This window comes from Trichosurus vulpecula, chromosome 7 (assembly GCF_011100635.1).
Source record: "Trichosurus vulpecula isolate mTriVul1 chromosome 7, mTriVul1.pri, whole genome shotgun sequence".
Lineage (NCBI taxonomy): Eukaryota > Metazoa > Chordata > Mammalia > Diprotodontia > Phalangeridae > Trichosurus > Trichosurus vulpecula.
In genome coordinates this window covers 9,447,293-9,458,673 of record NC_050579.1, presented here as the reverse complement: position 1 = coordinate 9,458,673, position 11,381 = coordinate 9,447,293, and the positions used below count along the sequence as shown (strand labels likewise).

The 11,381-nt window shown below is 47.6% G+C and overlaps 1 protein-coding gene across 1 annotated transcript; it reads right to left on the bottom strand.

Annotated features, from left to right (window-relative positions):
- Nucleotides 1–327: 327 nt before the first annotated feature.
- On the bottom strand, nt 328–10,813 carry SPP2 (secreted phosphoprotein 2). The gene is made up of 8 exons (XM_036769241.1): nt 10,626–10,813; nt 10,401–10,525; nt 7,809–7,931; nt 7,236–7,346; nt 5,924–5,975; nt 4,966–5,016; nt 2,657–2,746; nt 328–463 (listed from the first exon to the last, which is right to left on the bottom strand). Exons 1-7 carry the CDS (start codon nt 10,675–10,677, stop codon nt 2,667–2,669), a joined length of 594 nt encoding a protein of 197 aa, XP_036625136.1. The 5' UTR covers nt 10,678–10,813; the 3' UTR covers nt 328–463; nt 2,657–2,666.
- Between the last annotated feature and the right edge of the window lie 568 nt (nt 10,814–11,381).

Here is an 11,381-nt window from a genome sequence, read left to right as displayed (position 1 = left end):
TCGGCTGATGACTAACACACAGAGAAACCTCTCAAAGGTTTCTCATGGTCACAGAGGTCACAGAGAAAGCATGGCTGCCTCAGAGGTGGGAGGGCTCACATCCCTTTCCTTTACTTCCCTATCCTCCTTCTCACTGTAAGTCTTTGAGCTGAGGGCAGAACCCTTAGACAGGAAGCTTGTAGAAGGACCCCAGATCTAACTGCAGCCATTCCTTCTAAGGAGCCTCAAATGCCACTCTAGTAATTCTAGCAAATTTCAAGTTTCATGTATCTTAAGCATATTGCGTACCATCTAAAGATCATTTTTCTTTAAAGAATGGAGAGGCAATGGAGGAGCAAGGTTTTATTGTAGAAGGGAGGTGATAAAAACCACAAGAACATAGGCAACAAGACTGAACCCCAGGGGTGAACGCTTTGTGCTGCCTTCGTCCTTCTTGGCATCGGGTCCTGCTGCGACCATTTCACTGTTAATAAAGACAGAGAAGAAAGAGGCAAATAAAGGGCTGGTGGTGGGGCTTATCTTATTCATTCACTCATAGATTGATTGATTGATTCATTCCTGTGCCATCAGCATTTGTGGGGCAGGGCAGATGGTGCTTTGGAATCCAGTTCTCCAATACTCACTTGCTGTGTGACCACAGCAGACAGGCCGGGGGTCCAGGGGATTCTGGATGGCCCAGCCCATGGTAGACGTTTACTGACTCTTTGGATTGGGCTCGATATCCAGGGAATGCTGTAAGGAGAAACCTGGGCCCTGTCCCACTTTGGTCATAGCCCTTGGGTGTGCCTCAGTGGGATACATGTGCTTCTGAGTATGTTGTAGTGTGTCTGCATGGAGATAGAGAATCTCTCTGTTTATCTCGAGGGATAGAGGAAAAGGTCACAGATTCCAAGTCCTTCCTTTTACTGTGTGTGTATGTATGTATGTATGTGTACATATCTATATCTTCAGTATATTACGGTTACTGTATGTTGATGTATCCACCGTATATACACATAGACCCAAATATGTGTTTATAGAAACATCCAGATGGGGGACAGGGAGCACACTAGGGGAGGGGGAGGAGTGCATCCTAGATTTTAGTTCTCTTTCCCTTTTTCCCAACTATGAATTGTTGAGAAGATTACTTAAACTCTTTGAATTTCAGTTTCTTCGTCTGGGAAAGAGGGCTATGCTTGTCTCACAGAATCCATAGGATTCAAAGCTATGCATGATCTTGGAGATCTTCTGTCCCACCCCTCCTCATTTTATAGATGAGGAAACCAAGATCCATTAAGGTCAAGAACTACCTGTCCAAGGTGACTTAGGTAGTAAGTTACACAGATGAAATTCGAACCCAGATCCTTCAACTACAAAGCCAGGGCTCTTTCTCCTGGGGGACAGTTATTGTGAAAATCAAGTGAGATGAAGCCTGGAGGCCGAGATGAGGAGGGAGAGCATTCCAGGTGTTGGGGAGGGAAGGGGCAGAGTCAGAGGAAACGCTTGGAGTCAGGAGATGGAACAGCTGGGGGTCAGTGTCACTAGATTGAGGAGTATGTGTTGGGGAATAAGGTGTATGAGGACTGGAAAGGTGGGAGGGGGCAGGTTATGAAGGGCTTTGAATGGCAGCAGATTTATACTTGATCCTGGAGCAGATAGGGAGGGCTTGTTGAGTATGGAGGTGATGTGGCCAGATGAGCATTTTGGCAGCTGAGTGGGGGACAGAGTAGAGTGGGGAGAGGCTTGAGGCAAGGAGGCCAACCACCAGGCTACTGGCATAGTTTGAGTGTGAGGTGATGAAGACCTTTCCTGGGGTCAGAGAGGAGGGGGAGCACACAAGAGATGTTACAAAAGGAAAATCAGCAGACCTTACAACAGATTGGATATGGCAGGCATGGGGTGAGAAACAGTAAGGTGTCCAGGATGATCCCCGGTTGCAAGGCTGGGTGACTGGGAGGATGCTGGTGATCTCAAGAGTAGTGGGGAAGCTTGGAAAGTGGGGGGGCGTTGGGAAAAGAGAATGAGTTCAGCTTAGAGCATGTTGAGGGACATCCAGTTAGAGATTTCTAATAGGCAGCTGGAGATGTGAGTCTGGAGATTGGGAGAGAGGTTAAGCCTTGATTAGTCCATCTGATAATCATCAGCATAGAGATGATCATTGAATCCTGATGAGATCAGCAAATGAAAGAGGAAAGAGAAAGAACAGAAGAGGGCCCAGGACAGAGCCTTGGGGGATACCTACAGTTAGGGGGCACAGCACAGGAGACTGAGAAAGGATGGTCAGATAGGTAGAAGGAGAGCCAGGACAGTCACAGAAACCTGGAGAGAGGAGAGCATCATGGAGAAGAGGGTGATTGACAGGCAAAGGCTGCAGAGAAGTCAGAAGCATCCAGCTCAAATGGATCACTTCAGTGACCAGGGGTCATTCTCAGTACAACCTGGTTTTTGGGACCCTTCTTCCATCCAGCCTCTACCAGAATTTACCTTCCCTGACCCTAGTGGTCTTGCTCAACTGAGGTGATGGTTGGGAAGGGGCAAGCAGAAGAAAGAGTGGTTGGAATATGGAGCCTCTTCCCCTGCCTCCAGGGTTATTAAAAACAAATCAGCCTAAAAGTCTATATATGTCTCCCATGCTCTGGCTGGAGGCCAGACATTCCACTGAGTTCAGTTCACTTACCTCACCACGGCTATTCAAAGACACTGTATTGATTCCACTCATTCTGGCGTCTTCTGCTTCGGGGCGGAAACACCTCCATATTCCTTATGCCTTTAAAAGAGAGTGGAGACACCTAAGTTCTGGCTACTCTCAGGTTTTAAGCATGAGGAATTTCAGCTTTGTTTAGAGTGGTGGCCACACACTTTGAATAGGTGAAACAGGTCTTCCAAGGAGACAACTTTGGAAAGAGTGGTGCTCATGAGGAGGAGTGCTGTGATCTGTTTTTTCTTTTTTTTAGAGTTTTATTGTTTCATAGCCATGATTTCTATAACCTTGCTTAGAAATGTGAGTTATCACCCTTGTTAAGATGACTGAATTTGGAGTCAGATGACCTGGGTTCTAATTCTGGCTCTGACACACACACTTGACCTTGGGCAAGTTGTTCATGCTCTAGGCTTCTGTTTGTGATAGGGCAGGGTTGGGCTTGTTGACCTCCAAGTTCCCTTCCAGCTCAAAATGATCATTGTCACCCTCATGAAAATCACCCCAGGTGTGCGGGCTTCTGGGCCATGAGAGGATCAGGTGGTGGGTCCAACAGGTGTGGTAAGTGCAATGCCTCTTTATGGTGCTGCTTTTCCATATGGAGCAGTCTGTGGTGGAGTTAAGCTTGTTTTGATCAGATTTCTAAGAGAAATGGTTACTCTGGGTGATAGTCCTGAAACAGGTGTTGCCTTTTGAAGGTGACAAGCTGTAGTATGCTGGAGTGATATGGGCACCCGAACTGTTTTATGATTAAGGCACAAATGTAATTTATCTGATTATGGAATGAAGATGAAATCTTGTTTACTAACCATAATCTAAGGTGGGGTCCAGAGTCTGACCCCAAAAAGACAGGAGAGAGAAAGAAGTCAAAGGAGATTTTGGAGCTGCCTCAGTTAAGTTTTCAGCTGGAAGTGATGGACACTATAGTTGCTGTTGAAGAGTAGCACAGCATGGATTAAATCAGCAGCGGAAGCAGTTGTTTGTTATAGAAGTTAAGTTCACCAAAGAACTGCTTTGGGTGGTTCCTGAAGCAGGAAAAGGACACCGAAACTTAGTGTTCGTGACTTACTCTAAGCACCTGGATTTTCCTCAATCAGGTATCTTTTTCCAGGTTTGTGTGTGTGTCCAATTTTGCTTACAGATACTGAATGGATTGGTGGGAGAGCATGTGTTAGGTTTGTGCACGGATTATGTTAATATTTATTTTTGCTCCATTAGTTTAAATATATTTACTATATGGCACATGTAATATATTAATGACAATATAAAATAATACGTTATTTCTATTGCTTTGTTGTTAAGTAAATGGTTATGCTCTAAAAGTGTCATCACTGTAAGTGGCTGGTTTGTGTAAATGAAGACACATTGGTAGGGGCTCAAGAACTGAAATACAGGAGAATATATTCCCTCCACAACAGGAACATCCCTCGGATTCTGAGAATTTGAATGTAACCGTGATGGTGGCGCTTCTCTGGGAACTTTGAAATGCCAGGGTGGAAAGAACCAATCAGCTTAGAGGGTGACAGTAGGTATCTACTGTGTGAGAGGCACAGGGCACTAGAGTGTGGATGGCTACCCATGTACCTTGTTAGATGTATATTAAGACATTAGGACAGAGCTAATTACGACTCTAACAGTGGGAATTTGAATACATGCCACCACACTTCATGGGATTTGAGACTGAAATGATAAATCAGTATTCATTTTAGTTTTAATTCCCTGTTGGTTTGCAATGATTTACAAAGGGATCTGTTAATGGGGGCCTCCTGACCAAATCTCCAGCCAACCAAATCTTGCCTAGTGGCCTAGAGGAAAGAGGAGGAACAGGGAAAGGAAGGGATCCAGAAGACACAGACGTGACTGAAGACATTGCTGACTTCACAGGATCTGAGAGCATTCCTGGGATCCTAGAGTTAGAACGGTCTTAGAGGACACCTGGCCACCCCTAACCACCCCATTTTACAGACAAGGACACTGAGGCTTGGAAATGGTAAATGACCCCAAGATCACAGAAGTCTGAGCTGGGATTTGGACAAAGTCCTGTGGACTTGGGGCATTTTGACCCCAGGTCTTCGCACTGCATCACACACAGGCCAAGTTTAACTTTGGCAGATCTAAAGTGGTTTAAACATGTGATTTGGGAAGCCAATCTAGGCAACCCTTTCTCTTCCATTTTTGTTGGCAGATCATGAATTCATGTCTCTTGGTGCTGTGCCTGCCCAGGGTTCCAGGCCATCAGAAGAGTGGCCATGTATGTTTGTCATGTGGCAGAGCACGCTGTAACTTACCCAAAGACCTCTGATAAAGTGGCCCACTTCTGGACTCATCGCTGTCTAGATCTGCAAAATAGGGACCACAGGTCACAATTGGCCAAAAGTGACTTGAACTTCTCAGAGACATGCCCCTCTCATCATCAGGCTCACGACGTGATGGGCATGATTATAGAACCTTGTAAAGTCCTTGTGAGGTTTGGGCACTGGGCTAGGAACTGAGGCTATGAAGACAAAGGGGGAGAGGGTCCTTGCCGTCAGCAAGGTCATCAATTTTCTTTTGGTCATCTGTGTGTGAAGTTCCCAGTGAGGAAATCCCTAGGCCAAAACAGAGAAGCACCAGCATGCTTGGCCCTCAAGGGCAGAATCAGGAGTAGTGGGTGGTCACTGTTGTGTTGAGTTGGTTTCAGTTGTGTCTGACTCTTCATGACCCTGTTTGTAATTTTCTTGGTAAAGATACCGGTGTGGCTTGCCATTTCCTTCTCCAGCTTATTTTATAGATGAGGAAACTGAGGCAAACAGCGTTAAGTGACTTGCCCAGGGCCACACGGCTAGTGAGTGTCTGAGGCCGGATTTGAACTCAGAAAGATGAGTCTTCCTGACTCCAGGCCTGGCACTATATGAACTATGATGCTGCCCCCTGTCCCTATTGGGGACATTAGGATTAGACACAAGCTGTATGACCCCTGCCAAGTCACTTAACTGCTCATGGTCTTAGTTTCCCCATCTGTAAAATGGAGAGAATCAAATTAGACAAAATTCTGTCTGTAAAGTGTCTTCTAAATCTCTAGGGGCTCTTTCCAATGTTAGTGACAATGACAGTGAGCTAGAGAAGAGGGTCAGCTGTGGCCTAGACTGCATGGCCTGGAGCTCCCTTCTGACCCCCACACACGATCGCACAAAGAACAAACCATTAAGTAAATGGGGTTTGGAGTCTCGAGACCATCCCTACCCCGGCCCCCAGATCCCTGCTTACCTCTCATGTAATAGCTTCTCCAGTTGTATGATCCCAGTCTGCTCCCAAAAATCTAGACAAAGGCAGAAAAGAGGAGAGAGATGCGCGCGCGCGCGCACACACACACACGTGTGCATGCACGCGCATTCAGCTCCAGCCAGCAGGGCTCTCCCAGGCTGCAGGAGGCCTTTTAGGGGGCAAGGCAGCATACTATGGCAGAGCCTTTTGACAGATATTATCCATAGGCCAAGTTATAACAGAGCATTTTTTGTCTCAAGGATCAGAGATTTCACTGGTTGGGTCTCCTCCTCACCAGTGAAGAGTCAGACCTCAATAACTTAGTGTGTGTTCTGTGAGGAACGCCCCCTGTGGTTGTCTGAGATGAGCCGCCTCAGACTTAGCTGGGAGAGTCTGGGGTGGGGGGGGGCGGTGAACAGCCACTCATAAGATTCAGACTCTATGGGGCAGCCTTCAAAGACTTAGGGGAACTCCTCCAGGCTGTGCAGAAGGCTTGGGAAAGGACTCAGTAGAAGGGATCCATATCAAGCCCCAGTCATACAGAGGGAGGAGGGAAAAAGCTCCATCTGCTGGGCCCCAGGGGCAGAACCAGGGGCAGTGGAGGGAAGGGCTAAGGCTGGATATCACTGCCATGAAGAGCTTCCTGACCCTTGGAGCTGTCCCCAAAGTGAACCGGACCCCTCCGGACAGGGTGGGAGCCTTCCACTCAGAGGATCTACAGGCAGAAGCTGGGGCTAACCTGGAATTCTGTGTAATCAGGAAAGAGCCTGAGACATGGGCATCTAAGCATGGTAGGACTGCTACCGAGACATCAGAGGCAAGTACCCTGCCAAACTCAGCCTGGGCATATGCAGGCCCATCAGTGAATGCCAAAGATGTTCTTTATAATGAAGGCAGAGAGCAATAGAGCTGGGAAAGAAATCAGGCCTTTGGTCTGAGTGACCTTTGGGGAGGGGGAGTTAAGGCTGATGTCAATCAGCAACATGCGGTTGGGAGGAGAGAGGGCCATGTGTATTGAATGTGAAGTCCTTCGGTTTGGGGAGGGGTTGTGGTTTGCTGTGTTTGGGCCATGATCTTGTTCTCCATGGTGTCTTTTCAGAGTCAAACTGGCCACAAGGCATTTATACGGATCCAGCTCTGTGTCATTTCCAGCCCTTGTGCCCAACAGAGGGTGTGTCAGGAGCATTGCCATGGCCGATCTATACCTGCTTAATTTGTTCAGTTGTGTTTATTACACCACTTTTCTGCCCAACAAAGAGGCACAAATCCTAAAGGAAGCTCCATGTCCAAGGCTGCATGGACCACTCTGGCTCACCTCTTCACTGCTACTGGAATCAGAGGTGGGGAAGGGACGGTGGCAGCGGACCCACACGCTCTGCACCTGCTCAGTGGAGATCTCTACGGTGCTTCTGCAGGATGCTGTTGGCTGTCAAACACGAACAGAAAAGGGGTGGGGCCTTAAACTTGCTGGACTCTAAGAAAAGAGGGGAAACCAATTGCAGAAAGACAATGCTGTCCATGAAGGCAAAGCTGAGGAAGGGAGTGCCCTGTCCAGATGTGTCCACCTTTCCTTTGAGCAGGTCCCCACCCTGCCAACTCACCCCTCCCTCACTTTTCAGCTTCCTTTTATGTGGGCTCTGTGTGTGTGACCCACCCAGACCATGGTAGTATATGCCAGACAAAGGCTCTACAAGGCTTTCCTGTACCCAGGATGTGCCAGTACTGTCTCCTGCTTCCAGCCTCTGGCACTTCTCTAGGCAAGCTGCCTTCACCTGTAGCTGTCTGGATGTCCTGATTCTTGTGGGTGAACTCTTGAGCCCACAAAGAACAACAGTATTGACGGTAGGATGGGTTTGACCAAAGCAGGCCATGTGACAAGTTGGCTTACCACGTAATAGCCCATTTTGAAGTCGCAGGTACTCGGAGGGTTTCCGGACTCTTTCCTACATTCAGTCTCTCGGATCCTGAAGTCTATGTCCATGATCAAATCATTCTCATTCACGAAGTTGACCTTGGGGAAGGGAATCAGTGCAGCGGCCAATGAGGCGCTGGTTAGCTCTTGGCTGATTACGTTGCTGCGCTGAGACGACCGGAAACACACGTTGCCTCCACTTCCTCCTCCCTCCAATACATTGTATTTATTTTGTTTCTACTTGTACGTGTGCGTGCTGTCTCCCACATAGGCTGTAAGCGCCAGGAGGCCGGGCTCTATCTCACTGTTTTTCTGTTTCCCTGTCAGTGCCTGACACACAGAAGGTCCTTAATTAATGCCTGTCGACTGGTTGTCATATTGTAGAAACCCCGCAACTTCATAGTTAGCCAATATTTCCCTTGAGGGAAAAAGTCAAACTGTACATTTGCAGAGTGATTTGGGCCACCCTGAGTTATCCAGCCCCACCTAGGCTGATGATCTCCAATGCAAACATTAAGGAGCTTCTCCCCCATACCAGCAGGGTGAGCATTTGGTTTAACACTAGTTATAAGCTGTCTGATTTTAAACAATTTTTTTGAACTCAGTCCGATCAGATTTCCTTGGTACGTGGGCCTTCCAGTGAGGAACCTCCCTCCAGCAATGCAGATCAACGCCAGCCCTTTGACTGAGGCTCTTTCAGAGTTTCCTGGGGCATGGAGAGGCTGGGTGAGTGACAGGTTGGATGCCACAGAAAGGGGTCAAAGATGGAATGTAAGCCCAGCTTTCCCTACCTGGGAGGCTGGCTTTCTGTCCTTTACCTCTCCACCTCCTTCTCAATCTTTTTTTTTGTTTATTTGTTTTTTTTTTCTTTTGGAGGGGGGGAAGGCAGGGCAATTGGAGCTAAGTGACTTGCCCAAGTAAGTGTGTCTGAGTCTGGATTTAAACTCAAGTCCTTCTGACTCCAGGGCTGGTGCTGTACTCACTGCGCCACCTAGCTGCCCCCTTCTCAATCTTCCTGAAAGGTCTGAAACTAGGATAACCTGAGAGGCTTCCTGATTTTGCCGCTAGCACTGAAGGGTGGGGAACAGACAGGCAACCAGCATTTATTAAGCACCACTGTATACCAAGCCCTGTATTAAGTGCTAGGGATACAAAGAAAAACCAAAACAATAGTCTCTACCCTCGAAGGTCTTACATTCTAATGGAGGAGACCACATGTAAGTGCTAGGTCCACACACGGGTATCTTTATATACATCTACCCAATGTATATATGTGTGTATGTGTGTATATACATACATGTACCTATATGATGAAAGAAAATCTCAGAGGGAAGGCATTAGCAGCTGGAGCAGCTGGGAAAGGCCTCCTGGAGCTAAAGATGGGTTTTGAGCTGATTCTTGAAGGAAGCCAGAGAAGCTAAGAGGCAGGACTGAGGAGGAAGAACAGTACAGGGAGGGTGACAGCCAGTGTAAAGGTCTGGAGGTGGGAGGTGAGAGATGCCATCTCAGGTTTGCCCCGCACAAGGTGACCTCTTGTGGCTCTGGTTTCTGCAGTGTGCATGTGTGTGTGTGTGTGTGTGTGTGTGTGTGTGTGTGTGTATGGCACCATAGACTCCCAGAGATGGGGGTGTGATGTTGAAGAATAAGCCATGGATGGGAGAGCCCAGAGCCCCAGCCCAAGTTGTGACCAAACCACTCAGCCTCTCTGGCCCCAGCTTTCTAGCTCTATAATGAAGGAGCTGGACTAGATGGCCCTTCCCAGCTCTGACTTTCTGGGTCATTTGGTCCACCCCCCTGTCCATTTTGTGAATCCCTTCTACAACATTCCAGACAATCTTTCATTGAGCTTCTGTTTGAATAAGTCAAATGACAGGGGCCTCCTTATCTCAAGGAAGCTTTAATTTCTTACACTGAATTTGTGGACACCTTTGACAGTAAGAAAATTCTTCCTTGTACCTATTTATTGTTGATCTGTTTCATGTAATTTCCCCCCACGGGCCTGACAGCTGCCCTCTGGAGCTACCCAGACTCAGTCTGATCACTGAGGCATGACCTTCAGGGGCAGGGAAAGAGAAGAAAGGGGAAATGAGAAATGAGGGGTGGGATGGTGAGGGTGGATATCAAAGAAGGTAAGACATCAACACAGCGGGCCTGCAATTCTACATGATGGAGCATCAAATGAGAGACGTGAGCTGGCCACCAGGTCAGAAAGGCCTGCTTCTGACACATGCTGGCTGGGTGATCCTGGACATGCTCAGGCTACTTGCTGAGGCTCTAAGCTGCAGAGAAGGTGCCCATCTGCACTGGTACAGGCAGCTCCTCACTGGGAGCTCTCGACATTGAGGAGACCCTAGGGCTGGTCCAAATTTTATATACACACACACACATGCACACACACATGCAAACACATGCACACATGCACACATACATGCACACACACAATTAGAGGCTGTTCTGGTTTTAAAATTATCTTTAAAGGTGACAAAATTGACAAGAAGGAAATTGGAATGTAGGAACCCCCTCGTTCCCCATAAAACCCAACACAAAACACCTAAGAAATCTACTTACTCTCTTAACTGAGCCCTTGTATGCCCGGAACAAATTTGGGCTTTGAGACTGGGAGTTCACTTTTTCAACCGAGGCCCTGAGAGCTTCCCTCATCATGGCTGGATCATAGTCATACACAGGGAAACCTGAATCATGGAAAGATGCCAAGCACTCATGAAGACAGGGAGTCGCTAGCTGAAATCATGAGAAATGAAGAGCCTGCCCCTTCCATTCAAGGCATCCTACCTGAACAAGACCAGATGTTTACAGCAAGAGTAACTAGCACCAGGACCTTCATGACTGCCTTCTTTCCAGGACGTAGAAGTCAGATCCAGAACCAAGGGGGACTTTTCCTGTTGAGCTTCCCAAGGCTTAGTCTTTCTGGAGATGAAAGTGGCTTTTACAATGTCATCTTACCTCTGAGTTTGGCCAGGGCCCATGTCACCGCTTTTCAGCAAACAGCTCAGCTCAAACAGAAACCATCGATCCAGGAGCAAATATTTGTTGCCAAGTCTTTCTCCATGAAAATGTTACAGTATGGAGTGGCCTTTGGAGTTTAGACCTCAAGGGGAGAATTCAGCAGCTCCCTGACCTAACACTAGGAATCAAGGACAGTAGCATATGGCTGAGATGCTCATAGGATCTCAGCTTGAGAACTGGAAGGAAACAGGCCAGTCCAGTTCGATGCCCATGAAAACGGAGGCCCAGAGAGAAGTCGCTGATTCAACGTCACACAAGAAGTTAGTGTTGGAGGCAGAATTTGAACCCAGGTCCTCTGACTCCAGAGCTTTTCCCACGGTATCATTCCTTTCACACAGGATATTTGTTTGCATGTCAGTACTATGGTGGGTGGGGAAGCAGTCACTGAGAGAATATTTTCACCAAAGTCCTCCTGGGATATTTTATCATGGTGTGGGTTCTGGCAGCTTGTGCTAGAAGGGAGGACTCTCTGATTTGGCCCTGCCAGAATTCAGTGGGTTCAAAGGTGAGTCTGACAATTAA